The following is a 17,560-nucleotide window of genomic DNA, read 5'->3' as shown; positions in this document are numbered from 1 at the left end:
TGCAGATAACTTAATGCTAACATAATATTAGTATTGATCCACTCATTCATATCCTAACATGTCCCACCCAAGTGATATCTTTCTAAACAAGAAGCAAATCATACATAAACAAACCAAAGATCTAAGACAAATCTAAAATCATATTGCAAATCTGATTTCTCTTTATAAACATCATTAAAGAACCATATCATTCATTATAAATTACTGAAGGCATGTATTTGGGCCAGTAAACACGCCATAACGATCGTAAAACTGAAAATTGATTTTTAACTGTCAATTGGATCTAAATTTTGACCGTTAAGTCGGTATATCGAAGCTATGACTTTACGATCGTTAACTTATGCCCTTGACTTCGTTGATTTCAATTTTAAAGGTCCGTTTATTACGATTAATCCCGATATAGCGTGACAGGTAAATGTCAGAGATTATCTAGATCTAAGTAATGCTGTGTGAACATCGCGTAAACGGAATATTATGATCGCTTGCCTCACATAACTAGGATCTAAGTTTAGACTTGAAGTCCGCTTTAATTATAATAAAGAAGCATTTGATACCACGCCTAGATTATACACAACATCCATTGATATTGATTTTATGTTTTAAACAAGACTGCTGTACTTATCACACTTGATTTTATTATTAATTTACTGTTACCAAGCAAACGAATTATAGATAACCAAATTAAGTTTTGTATTTGTTACTGGTATCCCAAGGTACAGGCCTAGCCAAGTTTGGGTATCCCTGGTAAATGTTAATTTTGTTTTGAATAATTTGCTAGTAATTTGTAACCATTGTAACCATTCAGTAAATTATTTAGCAAATCAGCAGATGTTTCGCTATTGAAGGACACTGCTGTGGCATACGTCCAATAATATGCAATGGCTGGTAAGGTCAGGGGGCCTCAGTGGCCAATTTAACACAAAAAAACAATGACAATCGTAAATAAACATAAAAGGGAAGCTGGTAGGAATCAGCTTGTATGGACGCTTCGCCATAGCCATCGCAGAAGCGCCGATGGCCTAGTTGGTTGTGGAACGGACTGCCGAGACGAATGTCCGCAGGTCCAAAACCCAATGACGCACACCTCTGAGTTTTTTTAAAAAAAATATGTGTGTATTCTTTGTGAATTATGGCTTGCTTTAACGATGAAGGAAAACATCGTGAGGAAACCTGCATACCTGAGAAATTCTCTATTAGGAATTTTCGAGGGTGTGTGAAGTCTACCAACCCGCACTAGGCCAGATTGGTGGACTAAGGCCTAATCCCTCTCAGTAGTAGAGAAGGCCCATGCCCAACAGTGGGACAATATAATACAGGGCTGATGTTATTGGATTTCAAACAATGCTGCAACGCACGGCAAACAAAACTCTCACTTTAGAATCCTAATTTATGTGACATTTAAACATTTGCATCATATTTCATAACTACGATCGTCTTCACTTGACACTATTGCGATGGTCAGCAGTCACTTACATTTTATCACTTATTTCGACTGATGTTGCAAACATTCGCTAATTCTAATCGTACATTTAATGTTTGTATATAATGTGCTATTTTTTTTTTCTCATTGGCGTCTGATGGTGAAATTTCTGAACATTTTTGTATTTATTGGTTTATAGTAATTGCGTAATGTTTTATGCACAGTAAATTGGGTATTGTAAATACTGTTATTAAAATAATGATTTATACTTAAAATATGCTGAATTTATCTATTTTTGACGAAAACATAATACGTTTAATTTATGCAAAAATATTTCAATCCTAAAAAATCAAGAACCGGATTTTAATTCAAACTGGTATAGCTGGAATAAAAACAAAATTGAATATAGAACACTGATAAAATAAAACCACAAAAAGTTTTTATATTGTTTATTTAATTCAAACAAATAAGAAATAAAACATAGTGCAAAATAACCTAGACGTCAATAAATTTACGTTTATTCTTTTTTCAAATTCTGCATACTTTAATAGAATTTATGATCTCCGGTGTTTTATTTATGAATTCCAAATTCAAATCGGTTTTATTTTGTTGCAGGTCCCCATGAAGCGGCTGTCATGCGTATAGCGACACTGATTGCACTCGTGCAGGTAAAATATTTCTTTTTATTTATGTTATACTTTTTAATGGAATTTCAGAACGTCTACTAATAGAATTCTTGAGATTAGACTGGACCTAAGCATTTTTTACTTTATTAATTGGGCCCTTTGATTTTAATATCGTGATGGCAACTTTGATAACGAATATATTTAATCATAAAAAAAAATATTGAGACATAGAATGTCCAATTTATTTTTTATTTTAACTGATAGTCTCTCTCAACTTATCTTCTTTTAATTAAGAGTTTTCATTAATCGCTTCAATGCCATTGTTAATAAAAAATCGCGAATCATACTAAATTTATGAACAGATTGCGGACCGTTGCCTCACAACCTTTAGGTAAGGTTAAATATTTGCTTAAGTAATTTCCACGTAATCACCAAACGTTGATGTAAGAAATTAATTTGACAATGTAATTTTCATAACAGCCACAAAATCGAAATTAAAGGTCATAGGGCTTCTATAATTACAAAATCGTTTTGTAACAGCCGCCATTAGCTTATAATAAACAACGCGATTACTCCTTTATGATACTATAAAATATTACGAAAAAACAAAAACATTATACACACAACATCACGCATTTATACCCGAAGGGGTATGCAAAGGCGCAACTAGGGCACCCACTTTTCGCCAAGTGTGTTCCGTCCCATGATGTGATAGGGGGCAAGCCTGTCGCCATATCGGGCACAAATTCCAGACTCCAGGCTGATACTGAGCAGAAAAACCCAAATACCACTTTGCCTGATACGGGCCTAGAACTCAGGAGCTTAGAACGCTGTCGTACCGCACATGCAGTACAACTACGCCACCGAGGCCCACAACAAGTAAATAACATTATAGCTATGATGACTCATGTTAGACATCGAAATGAAACTATTTTCCGAATTTTAATCCCAGTTTTTGATTTACCCCCGATGTTTCGAAAACTACAGCCTTCATGGTTAGACAGCGAATTGAGGTGTGAGGGTGTTGGTTGTCTGAAAAGTTGTAATTGTAAAATATAGGTAGATATTGTAAATTCGACTTTACTTTTATTAGTTTGAAACCCTGGGCTATTTTATCCCGAGAAAATAAATAAAACAATTTTTTCATCCCAAAAAACTGTACCTGAAGCCGAAAGCGCGAGCAAGTTAATAATGACAAGCATGTCATTCGCCTGATAGCAAGCACTGAGCATGCTCTTTACCAATAGCAACATCACCCAAAACTTTCAATAAGGAAGAAGCGCTCTCCTCTGCGATCAGCTATTCACCCCAAAGCATTAGATGCTATTTGTCATAAATCCTAGCAATTACACCTGAAGCTTTAGCCAATGTACCTTCCTAGAATCGTTAACGTTAACTTTATGTATGAGAATGACATAATATCTTAGCGATAGACTTATCGTTAGGTTATATTATTCCCATACATTTTATCTATTATCTACTTGTGTTAACGATTCTACATGCATTAACGATTGTTGGAAGTTATCTTGAGCGAAAAATCCCAATATATATATTTGTCCGACTCGGGAGTCAAACCCACGACCTCAGAGCGCTGTCGTAATAATAACGCTACCGAAGCATACCATTTTTTTTTTAATTATTGCGATAATAATTTCGTAAATTTACCATACACATATATTTAAGAAACCATACACATATGTACAACACCATAGATTTAAGATTTAAGAATATTAATCTTGTTTGTGTCTCTCTGTTTAACAATGGTTACAATAAAGAGTAATCGTATTTGTAAATTCGTTCAGTATACAAACAACTAATTAAACAACTTCTAAGTTCTAATAGTAGTAGCAAATTCGTAGCTCTTGTTAAGTTAATTTATTCATATTTTTAACAGACAATACGTTGATTAACATCTGTTGTATCAATTATGAAGTCCGGAAGATAATACTTTCCGTATCCGGGCACATCATTGCCACGTCAGATTGTTAACTTTGCATTCTTGTTTCGTAATGACGTTGAGTTTGGTGAGTTCAATTGTTTTGTTCATTTTTGATATTTCAATGGAGTATTTAGATTTAATTATGGAGCAAGTATGGCTATAGCTTGTTTTAATTATACGCCCTTAATGCTTCGTAATTCTGTATTTATTGTCATATAATAATATACTTGAACTTAGCAAAAAGTGATACTTAAAAATTTTCGGATAAAAATATAAAGGCTGTATATAGCACTTTAAAAGGTTCGAGCATCGATTACTAATTTAAAATGTTCGGATAAAAATATAAAGGGCTGTAGCACTTTAAAAGGGTCGTTTCAAAACGATTCTCACGACCAATACTAGTTTTTTTTTTATGAATTAATAGCTATATTGTCTTAATAATTACTTCAGATATATAGAATACTAGGTATCATACCTTCGCGTGCTAGATATTTCCTAGAATCTGTTTATTTTTCTGGGACAATAAACAGGTAACGGTCGTGGCATTACATTTATCAGTTTCTATGTTCACTTCTACTAATCAACTTTCGCATTAAACTTTTCGCTTGCTGTAGCTGTCGCTCGCTACAGCTGTTTCAGATGAGTTCAACACACTAACAGCCGCTGAGCTGAACCTCCAGCTGACCGGCGACAATGGCCTCTCTCCCTTCTACGAGAGTGCTGAAGAGGGGGTCACCTTCGTCAGGGGTTCCAGAGCTGCCGACTCTCCCCTGTCACCCGACATAGACGTTCAGTGTGACAGTAACTTTATTCAGGTTACTGTTGAATTCTCTGATGTCTACGATGGCATTATTTACAGTAAAGGATACCTGAATGACCCTAAGTGCAAGTAAGTATTCGTTATTATTGTCTAATCTATTTAAATGGATACTATTATAAGTTACCAAGTATTTAATGTACAACCTATTTTAAACATGCTCGGAGGACCAAATCTCTTTTTCCTTATACATTGTAACTTCTCAAAGGTCAGATAAACTTATCATTATTTTGATAGATATTAAGCGTATTAATAATATTCGTTAATCAGTTTGAAATTCTTTGATATATATCATAAGGCTTATGATTTTTTTTCTGAGTAATGTCTAATAACTGTAATATTTTAATTTGAAAATGGGAGCAAATTGTATTCTGTATCTCAGCAAAGAAAATTGCTCAAACTTTTCATGTAGGGGCTAGTTAGTAAATAAGCCTAATGTACTATTTATTTATGTAAAAAGTTTTAACCCATTTGCCATCGGAATTATTGGAGTGTTAGCCGGCTAACATGTCAAGCATTAAGTAGTTAATTATGATAAGTACCTATGCCAAATGCAATCAAATTTATTGCTTTTTAAAATTTCATTTTATTCTCTGATTACCTTAACTTTCAATAACTCATTACCTTTCAGATACGTGTCCCTAGGAGGCAGCCAGTCTCGGTACTCTTTCCGAGTGCCTCTGGACGGTTGCGGGTCGCGTCCTCTGTGCAACGCTTGCGGCACCATCGACAACGTGCTTGTCTTCCAGGCCGATGACTTCATCCAGGGCTCCGCTGACTTTGCCAGAAAGGTACTAACAAACGACATATTTTTTTTTATTGATTGCTTGTTGATAAGTACATTATATTTTCATTTAAAAAACAACATACCATGAACTATAATCTGGTTGACTAGTAGTTGCTCTACGTTATGGATATTTCTTAAGTTAAATAGAAGTACCTAATGCGTATTATAAAAATAAACGGTAAGTTGAATTTATTATAATTGGATCCAGTTATGCTAAAATCCAACGAACCTACAACTTATCCAAAAAAAAGTGATTAAGTAATAGTTACACGTAATTAATCCAAATGTGATGCTTTACTGTTCAGCGAAACATGCCAAGATCTATTAATATATGACACAAAGATTACGTACGAACCAATCCACATATTTTATTACATAGTTAAATCCAGCTGTAAGAAACAATGATGCACTAATGTTTAAAAATAGTTAATACATTTCTATATTGGGTCTAATTATTTTCGACCACTTTCTTTCATCCATCATTTGAGTCATTTGATTATTGACTTACGATCTGCCTGACACCTTCCTCATAATCGAAAGCAGGATCTTCTTCATTACTTCTTCTTGATCCTGCTAACGAGGCTGCCCATCATACCTGCTAACTCTTAATCATTCCAGGTGTCATGTGCCAGAACATCCCTGGAAGTTTCGGCCGGAGCAGGCGCCAGCAGCGGCGGTGGTCTGGTCATCAAACAAGAAGAGCACACGCTCAAACTCAAGCCGTTCATGGTTGATATGCTTGATGTTGTCGCAGTACAAGGCCCAGCTGGAGGTGTCGAGTGCTGGATGGATATCCAAAAGGGAATTTTCCCTAATGTAAGTTCCTAAGAAGATACGATATTCAATTGACGGCTACAATTGTCTATAAATAAAGTACTTCGAATTGCGTAGAGTATTCACTATAACTGTTTATAGCCATCCAACCCAGAACCCTAAATTTCTAAATGAGTCTTGTTTACAAGACATATTTATATGACACTACTAGTTTTTGCTCGCAGCTTCGCCCGCGAGAAGGAGTTATCCAGGTGCTCAAGTCCTCAAAATAATTTAGGAATAAAAAATCATTCAAAATTTCAGACGAGTCCACTCCAACAGTCCATCAAGATTGGCGAGTACCTGACGATCTTGGTATACCTAAAGGATGTCAGGAATCAGTACAACCTCAAAATACACGACTGTTGGGCATACGATAGCGACAACTATGACAGCCCTAAGACTAACAAAATCCAGCTTACTGACAAGCAAGGATGCCCCAAGTAAGATGAATTATTATTGAACGTGTTGATCTAACTGAACTAAGTATTAGATTTGGAAATGTACTTAATAGCTTACTTTTAGGGGGGCGAGCTATGTATCAAATAGCGGAACCTAGCTTCCCCTTCAACGGGATTCTTGCGAAAACACGCAGTATGAACAGATAGTGAAGATAATGTTAATTTGTACAATAATTGGCCAAAAAATGTGGCTTACTTTAATCTATCAATTGTTGTACAAGAATAATATTTACCTTCCTACTATGCGTAAATAAGTCCAAATTTTGTCCCTATTCACATCAAAGTATTTGATGGTTGTAGATACACTTATTTAGGTAGCTTCACCATTAAATTAGTTCTTTGCAAGACCAAAAAAGTAGTTTATTAAAGTCAGATCGATTAAAAACATTGATATTATTCGATTCATATGTCGTCTAAGATTATTTTTCATACGAGCCCGAAAAAATGATCCTACTGCAGCTGATGGTAAGTGGAATGGGATCCAATAGTATATCGACTGACGAGAGACGATTACCCCTCGGCAGTCGACACAACTATGTCGCGTGTTGGAACCGGATATACAAGCTGATCCCGGAACGCGACACACTTACGTGGACCACTATGGCATTGACACCGTGAGAACGGTGGTCGCTATCCGGGCGGATATAACACCCTACCAATAAATTATAGCTAAGATAAATGTTCTACCTTTCAGGAAAAAGAAGCTCATTGACTTGTGGCAGAAGACGACCAATACCGGCCGTAGTGGCGCGACACTGATTGCTTACAGTAAAGTGAGCGCTTTCAGATTCCCCGAGACTGATCAAGTGTACCTGACTTGTAATGTTGAGGTAAGTTATATACATAATAGTTATTATAGTTTATTTGCAGTAAGATTAAACTTAAATAAATATCACAAAAATTATTAGGGGTTTCCAAGCTAGACGGGACCTGTATATTGAGATACCAACATTAGCCAACTTCTTGGGAAACCAATCGATATAAATATATGAAACCATATTTGCAATTAAAGACAAATTATATTTGCAATTGAATGAAAATACTGATATTAAAATATGATAAATCATTTGAATAAGAAAAGCAATTTATGGATAGTAAATTAATTACTATTGTATAATCAGCCCATATAGCGGCGATAGCTTAGTTGGTTATTGAACGGACTGCCGAGACGAATGTACGCAGATTCAAAACCCAAGAGCACACACCTCTGACACTTCTTAAAATTATGTGTGTATTTATGAATTATCACTGCTTTAATGGTGAAAAAAAAACGTCGTGGGGAAACATGCATACCTGAGATATTCTCTATAGGTATTTTGAGGGTGTGTGAAGTATTCCAAACCGCACAAGGCCAACATGATGGACGAAGGCCAAATCCCTCTCAGTAGTAAAGAGAGGCCCATGCCCAGCAGTGGGACAGTATATAATATAGGGCTGATAATATTATCATTATTATTAATCAGCTAATGATATCCCGATCCATCATATAACAAAATATTTGAATTGCTACGATTGTTATTAAAAACATTTAGGACCCTCCATGATCGCCGTACATTGTTATGTTACTAGCAATACTAAAGAAATAATGACTTTACTCCTCAGCTTTGCACGAGCAGCTGCGACGCCAGCTGTGGTGGAACGATCACTGAAGTCTCAACGACGATAAGACCACAGCAATGCTACCCGGGCTCCAGAGACCCCCAATGCCAAGTCACAGCTCCGCCTCAAATCAAGTGTTACCCCGGTTCTCCGGACCCTAGGTGCCCTCAGCCATCAACGCCATCGGAGCCTAGATGTTACCCCGGAAGTAACGATCCACGGTGTCCAAGACCAACGCCGCCATCTTGTTATCCCGGCAGCACGGACCCTCGTTGTCCACGACCATCGACGACTGCTCCGCCAACGTACCTACCACCGTCGACAACTGTTGGGCCCAGGTGCTATCCCGGAAGCAATGATCCCAGATGCCCCAAGTTTACTACGCCCGATCGACCAAGATGTTTCCCAGGCAACCTTGACCCCAGGTGTCCAAAACCGACTACGCCAGCACCTCCTAACTGCTTCCCTGGTAGTACTGACCCTAGGTGCCCTAAACCTACAACACCTGAGCCTCCCAGATGCTTCCCAGGCAGTGAAGACCCGCGGTGCCCGAAACCTACCACCGTCGCCCCTCCTAACTGCTTTCCTGGAAGTACCGATCCTCGTTGTCCAAAACCAACATCACCAGCTTCCCCCAGATGCTATCCAGGTAGTACTGATCCTAGATGTCCAAAACCGTCAACACCTGCACCTCCTAACTGCTTCCCTGGATCTACCGATCCCCGTTGCCCGAAGGCAACAACGCCTGCTCCACCTAGGTGTTTCCCAGGTAGTTCGGACCCCCGTTGTCCTCAACCCACAACACCATCGAAGCCTGTCTGTTACCCGGGTTCACCAGATCCAAGTTGTCCCCAGCCAACTCGCCCTTCGACTGTGTCCCCACCAACTTACTTACCCCCATCAACTCTTGAACCTAAATGCTATCCCGGTTCGACAGACTCTAGATGCCCTCGACCGACAACTCCTGAACCTCCTAGATGTTATCCTGGAAGTACAGATCCTAGATGCCCACAACCAACTACTCCTGCCCCTCCAAACTGCTTCCCAGGCAGCAACGACCCGCGTTGTCCCAAACCCACTACGCCTGCTCCACCGAGATGCTTCCCTGGGAGCGACGACCCGCGTTGTCCCAAACCCACTACGCCTGCTCCGCCTAAATGCTACCCTGGCAGCGACGACCCTCGTTGTCCCAAACCAACAACACCTGCTCCGCCTAGATGCTTCCCTGGCAGCGACGACCCGCGTTGTCCGAAACCAACGACACCTGCTCCACCTAGGTGCTTCCCTGGCAGCGACGACCCTCGTTGTCCCAAACCAACAACATCTGCTCCACCTAGGTGCTTCCCTGGCAGCGACGACCCGCGTTGTCCCAAACCCACTACGCCTGCTCCGCCTAGATGCTTCCCTGGCAGCGACGACCCGCGTTGTCCCAAACCAACAACACCTGCTCCACCTAGGTGCTTCCCTGGCAGCGACGACCCGCGTTGTCCCAAACCAACAACACCTGCTCCACCTAGGTGCTTCCCTGGCAGCGACGACCCGCGTTGTCCCAAACCCACTACGCCTGCTCCGCCTAGATGCTTCCCTGGCAGCGACGATCCGCGTTGTCCCAAACCAACAACGCCTGCTCTGCCTAGATGCTTCCCTGGCAGCGACGACCCGCGTTGTCCCAAACCAACAACACCTGCTCCGTCTAGGTGCTACCCTGGCAGCGACGACCCTCGTTGTCCCAAACCAACAACACCTGCTCCGCCTAGGTGCTACCCTGGCAGCGACGACCCTCGTTGTCCCAAACCAACAACACCTGCTCCGCCTAGGTGCTTCCCTGGCAGTGACGACCCCCGTTGTCCCAAACCAACAACACCTGCTCCGCCTAGGTGCTACCCTGGCAGTGACGACCCCCGTTGTCCCAAACCAACAACACCTGCTCCGCCTAGGTGCTTCCCTGGCAGTGACGACCCCCGTTGTCCCAAACCAACAACACCTGCTCCGCCTAGGTGCTTCCCTGGCAGTGACGACCCCCGTTGTCCCAAACCAACAACACCTGCTCCGCCTAGGTGCTTCCCTGGCAGTGACGACCCCCGTTGTCCCAAACCAACAACACCTGCTCCGCCTAGGTGCTACCCAGGCAGCGATGACCCGCGTTGTCCCAAACCAACCACACCCGCACCACCTAACTGCTACCCTGGCAGCAAAGATCCACGTTGCCCAAAACCGACCACACCTGCTCCTCCAAGATGTTACCCAGGTAGTAGCGATCCTCGTTGTCCTAAACCTACAACACCTTCGAAGCCAGTTTGCTATCCTGGGTCACCTGACCCGAGATGTCCGCAGCCAACCCGTCCAAGTACTTTGACCCCGCCTACCTATTTGCCACCGTCGACTCCAGAATCTAAATGTTTCCCTGGTTCCGATGATCCACGATGCCCAAAACCAACAACGCCTGAACCACCAAAATGTTTCCCAGGAAGCAATGACCCTAGATGTCCTAAGCCTACTACACCGGCCCCGCCCAATTGTTACCCAGGCAGTACCGATCCTCGTTGCCCAAAGCCTACGACACCAGCTCCCCCCAGATGCTACCCTGGAAGCACTGATCCAAGATGTCCAAAGCCCACCACTCCTGAACCACCAAAATGTTTCCCAGGAAGCAATGACCCTAGATGTCCTAAGCCTACTACACCGGCCCCGCCCAATTGTTACCCAGGCAGTACCGATCCTCGTTGCCCAAAGCCTACGACACCAGCTCCCCCCCAGATGCTATCCTGGAAGCACTGATCCAAGATGTCCAAAGCCCACCACTCCTGAACCACCAAAATGTTTCCCAGGAAGCAATGACCCTAGATGTCCTAAGCCTACTACACCGGCCCCGCCCAATTGTTACCCAGGCAGTACCGATCGTCGTTGCCCAAAGCCTACGACACCAGCTCCCCCCAGATGCTACCCAGGAAGCTCCGATCCTCGTTGTCCACAGCCTACAACACCTGCGAAACCGGTGTGCTACCCTGGATCACCTGATCCCAGATGTCCACAACCATCTCGTCCAACAACATTAACTCCACCCACATACCTACCGCCATCCACAGTTGGACCTAAATGCTTCCCAGGATCAACTGATTCTCGTTGTCCTCAGCCCACGACTCCAGCACAACCTAACTGCTATCCGGGATCAAAGGATCCTCGTTGCCCGCAACCAACTTCACCTGCTCCTCCCAACTGCTTCCCCGGTTCTACCGATCCACGTTGCCCCAAACCGACAACACCTGCACCTCCTAATTGTTTCCCAGGATCTAGCGATCCACGTTGTCCAAAACCGACCACGCCGGCTCCGCCTAGATGCGACCCTGGAAACAATGACCCGCGTTGCCCAAAACCAACTACTCCCGCTCCACCTAAATGTTACCCGGGCAGTACTGACCTGCGTTGTCCAAAGCCCAGTACTCCGGCTCCCCCAAATTGTTTCCCAGGATCCTCAGATCCACGCTGTCCGAAACCAACTACACCCGCCCCACCTAGATGTTATCCTGGTAGTACAGACCCACGCTGTCCAAAACCAACCACTCCCGCGCCACCTAACTGCTTCCCAGGATCTAGCGATCCACGTTGCCCGAAACCCACAACACCCGCGCCTCCTAGATGTTATCCTGGAAATACTGACCCGAGATGCCCACAACCTACAACTCCAGCACCGCCACGATGCTACCCTGGTAGCACAGATCCTCGTTGTCCTCAGCCTACAACACCTGCCAAGCCAGTGTGCTATCCTGGATCACCGGATCCAAGATGTCCACAACCATCTCGCCCAACAACCTTAACCCCACCCACGTATCTGCCACCAGAAGGACCTAAATGCTTCCCTGGATCAACTGATTCACGTTGTCCTCAACCAACGACTCCAGCTCAGCCGAACTGCTATCCAGGGTCTAAGGATCCACGTTGTCCGCAGCCAACAACACCAGCGCCACCAAACTGCTTCCCTGGTTCTTCTGACCCTCGCTGTCCTAAACCTACAACGCCTGCTCCACCAAGATGTTATCCTGGCAGTACTGACCCAAGGTGCCCAAAACCCACCACACCAGCCCCACCTAGATGCTACCCAGGCAGCACCGACTCGCGATGTCCTCAACCATCCACCCCCGAACCTCCTAGGTGCTTCCCTGGGTCTACTGACCAACGTTGTCCCAAGCCAACAACACCAGCTGCGCCTAGATGTTACCCTGGAAGCAACGATCCTCGGTGTCCAAAACCAACTACTCCCGCCCCGCCAAACTGCTTCCCTGGATCTATTGACCCACGTTGTCCTAAACCGACAACACCAGCTCCGCCTAAATGCTTCCCAGGATCAAACGATCCACGTTGTCCAAAACCCACTACACCAGAAGTGCCAAAATGTTTCCTTGGCAGTACTGATGCTAGATGCCCCAGGCCCACAACACCTGCCCCTCCTAATTGCTTCCCAGGCAGCACCGACCCTCGCTGTCCAAAACCTACAACTCCAGCACCTCCAAGATGTTACCCCGGTAGCACGGATCCTCGTTGTCCTCAGCCCACAACACCTGCCCCTCCTAATTGCTTCCCAGGCAGCACCGACCCTCGCTGTCCAAAACCTACAACTCCAGCACCTCCTAGATGCTACCCCGGTAGCACGGATCCTCGTTGTCCTCAGCCCACTACACCTGGCAAGCCAGTGTGCTACCCTGGATCACCAGATCCCCGATGTCCACAACCGTCTCGCCCAACAACACTAACCCCACCTACATACCTACCGCCATCCACAGAAGGACCTAAATGCTTCCCTGGTTCTAGTGACTCTCGTTGCCCTCAGCCGACGACGCCTGCTCCGCCTAAGTGTTATCCAGGCAGTTCTGACCCTCGTTGTCCTAAACCGACTACACCTGCTCCACCGAACTGCTTCCCAGGATCTACGGATCCACGTTGCCCCAAACCAACTACACCTTCACCTCCTAGATGTTATCCCGGCAGCACCGACCCGCGTTGTCCTAAACCGACCACTCCCGCTCCACCTAGGTGTTTCCCTGGCAGCGAAGATCCGCGTTGCCCTAAGCCCACAACGCCTGCTCCGCCTAGATGCTTCCCTGGCAGCGACGACCCGCGTTGTCCCAAACCGACTACTCCTGCTCCACCTAGGTGCTTCCCAGGCAGCGACGACCCGCGTTGTCCAAAACCAACAACACCTGCTCCGCCTAGGTGTTTCCCTGGTAGCAATGACCCTCGTTGCCCAAAACCAACAACACCGGCTCCTCCAAGATGCTATCCCGGTAGCACAGACCCACGCTGCCCGAAGCCTACGACACCTGCACCTCCAAGATGCTACCCCGGTAACACGGATCCTCGTTGTCCTCAGCCCACTACACCTGCCAAGCCAGTGTGCTACCCTGGATCACCAGATCCCAGATGTCCACAACCGACTCGCCCAACAACACTAACTCCACCTACTTATCTGCCACCTGAAGGACCCAAATGCTTCCCAGGATCAGTTGACTCTCGTTGTCCACAACCAACGACGCCAGCTCAGCCTAACTGTTATCCTGGATCAAAGGACCCTCGTTGTCCGCAGCCAACACCTGCGCCACCAAAATGCTACCCGGGATCCACTGATCCTCGTTGCCCTAAGCCTACTACACCTGCTCCGCCGAGATGTTATCCAGGAAGCACTGATCCCAGATGCCCAAAACCCACAACACCAGCACCTCCAAATTGCTTCCCGGGATCGACTGATGCTCGCTGTCCTAAGCCATCTACCCCTGCCCAACCAAGATGTTACCCAGGCAGCACGGACCCTAGATGTCCAAAACCCACTACACCTGCACCTCCTAGATGTTATCCCGGCAGCACCGACCCGCGTTGTCCTAAGCCTACAACGCCTGCTCCGCCTAGATGCTTCCCTGGCAGCGACGACCCGCGTTGTCCCAAACCCACTACGCCTGCTCCACCAAGGTGCTTCCCAGGCAGCGACGACCCGCGTTGTCCCAAACCAACTACTCCTGCTCCGCCTAGATGCTTCCCTGGCAGCGATGATCCTCGTTGCCCAAAACCAACAACACCTGCTCCACCAAACTGCTTCCCAGGATCTACGGACTCACGTTGCCCAAAACCAACTACACCTGCACCTCCTAGATGTTATCCCGGCAGCACAGACCCGCGCTGTCCTAAACCAACAACTCCTCCTCCGCCTAGATGCTTCCCTGGCAGCGACGACCCGCGTTGTCCCAAACCAACAACACCTGCTCCACCTAGGTGCTTCCCAGGCAGCGATGATCCTCGTTGCCCAAAACCAACAACACCTGCTCCACCAAACTGCTTCCCAGGATCTACTGACTCACGTTGCCCAAAACCAACTACACCTGCACCTCCTAGATGTTATCCCGGCAGCACAGACCCGCGCTGTCCTAAACCAACAACTCCTGCTCCTCCCAACTGCTTCCCCGGATCAACTGATCCACGTTGTCCGAAACCCACAACCCCTGTACCTCCCAGATGTTATCCGGGCAGCACAGACCCACGTTGTCCCAAACCGACAACGCCCGCTCAACCAGTGTGCTATCCTGGATCACCAGATCCCCGATGTCCACAACCGTCTCGTCCAACTACACTAACTCCACCTACTTATCTGCCACCTGAGGGACCCAAATGCTTCCCAGGTTCCACTGACTCTCGTTGTCCTCAACCATCGACACCAGCTCAGCCTAACTGCTACCCAGGATCAAAGGATCCTCGTTGCCCGCAGCCCACAACACCTGCTTTGCCAAGGTGCTTCCCTGGCAGCAATGATCCTAGATGTCCTAAACCCACGACACCTGAGCCACCAAAATGCTTCCCAGGCAGCAGTGACCCAAGATGCCCTAAACCCACGACACCTGAGCCTCCAAGGTGCTTCCCAGGTAGCAGTGATCCTAGATGTCCCAAGCCTACAACACCTGAGCCACCACGATGCTTCCCAGGCAGCAGTGACCCTAGATGTCCTAAACCTACGACACCTGAGCAACCAAAGTGCTTCCCAGGCAGCAGTGACTCTAGATGTCCTAAACCCACGACACCTGAGCCACCAAAATGCTTCCCAGGCAGCAGTGACCCTAGATGTCCTAAACCCACGACACCTGAGCCACCAAAATGCTTCCCAGGCAGCAGTGACCCTAGATGTCCTAAACCTACGACACCTGAGCAACCAAAGTGCTTCCCAGGCAGCAGTGACCCTAGATGTCCTAAACCCACGACACCTGAGCCACCAAAATGCTTCCCAGGCAGCAGTGACCCCAGATGTCCCAAGCCCACTACACCTGAGGCACCTAGATGTTACCCAGGTAGCAGTGACCCCAGATGTCCTAAACCTTCTACACCCATACCGCCACGATGCTTCCCTGGCAATAATGATCCTCGTTGTCCTCAGCCCTCATCTCCTAAACCTATTTGTTACCCCGGTTCACCCGATCCAAAATGTCCACAACCAACTCGTCCATCTACACTGACACCACCCACTTATTTACCACCCACTACACCTGAGGCGCCTAGATGTTATCCAGGCAGCAGTGACCCCAGATGTCCCAAGCCCACCACACCTGAGGCACCAAGATGTTATCCAGGCAGCAGTGACCCCAGATGTCCCAAGCCCACTACTCCTGAACCGCCAAGGTGCTTCCCAGGCAGCAGTGACCCCAGATGTCCCAAGCCCACCACACCTGAGGCACCAAGATGTTACCCAGGCAGCAATGACCCCAGATGTCCCAAGCCCACCACACCTGAGGCACCAAGATGTTATCCAGGCAGCAGTGACCCCAGATGTCCCAAGCCCACCACACCTGAGGCACCAATATGTTATCCAGGCAGCAGTGACCCCAGATGTCCCAAGCCCACTACTCCTGAACCGCCAAGGTGCTTCCCAGGCAGCAGTGACCCCAGATGTCCCAAGTCCACCACACCTGAGGCACCTAGATGTTATCCAGGCAGCAGTGACCCAAGATGTCCCAAGCCCACTACTCCTGAACCGCCAAGGTGCTTCCCGGGCAGCAATGACCCTAGATGTCCCAAGCCCACCACACCTGAGGCACCAAGATGTTATCCAGGCAGCAATGACCCCAGATGTCCCAAGCCCACCACACCTGAGGCACCTAGATGTTATCCAGGCAGCAGTGACCCCAGATGTCCCAAGCCCACCACACCTGAGGCACCAAGATGTTATCCAGGCAGCAGTGACCCCAGATGTCCCAAGCCCACCACACCTGAGGCACCTAGATGTTACCCAGGCAGCAGTGACCCCAGATGTCCCAAGCCCACCACACCTGAGGCACCAAGATGTTATCCAGGCAGCAGTGACCCCAGATGTCCCAAGCCCACCACACCTGAGGCACCTAGATGTTATCCAGGCAGCAGTGACCCAAGATGTCCCAAGCCCACTACTCCTGAACCGCCAAGGTGCTTCCCGGGCAGCAATGACCCTAGATGTCCCAAGCCCACCACACCTGAGGCACCAAGATGTTACCCAGGCAGCAGTGACCCCAGATGTCCCAAGCCCACCACACCTGAGGCACCTAGATGTTACCCAGGCAGCAGTGACCCCAGATGTCCCAAGCCCACCACACCTGAGGCACCTAGATGTTACCCAGGCAGCAGTGATCCCAGATGTCCCCAGCCGTCACCATCACCAACGCCAAGCTCCTGTTACCCGGGGTCCAAGGATCCTAAATGCCCACAGCCGTTCGCACCAAGCAGCACGAACCCTCCAGCGACATACCTTCCACCATTCCCAGCAGAAAATGATGTGAAATCGTCTAAGAACAATCGAAATGATTTCTATGACGACTCCCTACCTGAAGTTGGTGAGTAAATTTTATTGTATTCATTTTCTACACGTGTGTACGGTAAGGTCGTATTAAATTCTCGGGTTCGATAAAAATTACTTTGGGATTTTTAGCATGATCCTAGTATTTGAAATTGTGTGTAATGGCCCTCGCTATTATTACGTGGCATCTAACTAGCAAAAAGCGCACGTGATACATTTATACTGGTAATAATTCAACGAAACCATGCAATTGACATTGATTATATACATTATAATTTTTAATAAATTTCTCCTATGTAAT

The 17,560-nt window shown here is 46.2% G+C and overlaps 1 protein-coding gene across 1 annotated transcript; it reads left to right on the top strand.

Moving 5' to 3' along the window:
• Positions 1-2,025: 2,025 nt before the first annotated feature.
• Positions 2,026-17,319, top strand: LOC115446062 (nascent polypeptide-associated complex subunit alpha, muscle-specific form). Its single transcript, XM_037447178.1, has 8 exons — positions 2,026-2,088; positions 4,600-4,874; positions 5,434-5,593; positions 6,208-6,405; positions 6,667-6,845; positions 7,558-7,693; positions 8,466-11,100; positions 11,174-17,319. The coding sequence occupies exons 1-8, from the start codon at positions 2,056-2,058 to the stop codon at positions 17,302-17,304; spliced, it is 9,747 nt and encodes a 3,248-aa protein (XP_037303075.1). The 5' UTR covers positions 2,026-2,055; the 3' UTR covers positions 17,305-17,319.
• Positions 17,320-17,560: the final 241 nt, after the last annotated feature.

This window comes from Manduca sexta, unplaced genomic scaffold (genome assembly GCF_014839805.1).
Source record: "Manduca sexta isolate Smith_Timp_Sample1 unplaced genomic scaffold, JHU_Msex_v1.0 HiC_scaffold_630, whole genome shotgun sequence".
NCBI classification, from domain to species: domain Eukaryota; kingdom Metazoa; phylum Arthropoda; class Insecta; order Lepidoptera; family Sphingidae; genus Manduca; species Manduca sexta.
This window is presented reverse-complemented; position numbering and strand designations above follow the sequence as displayed.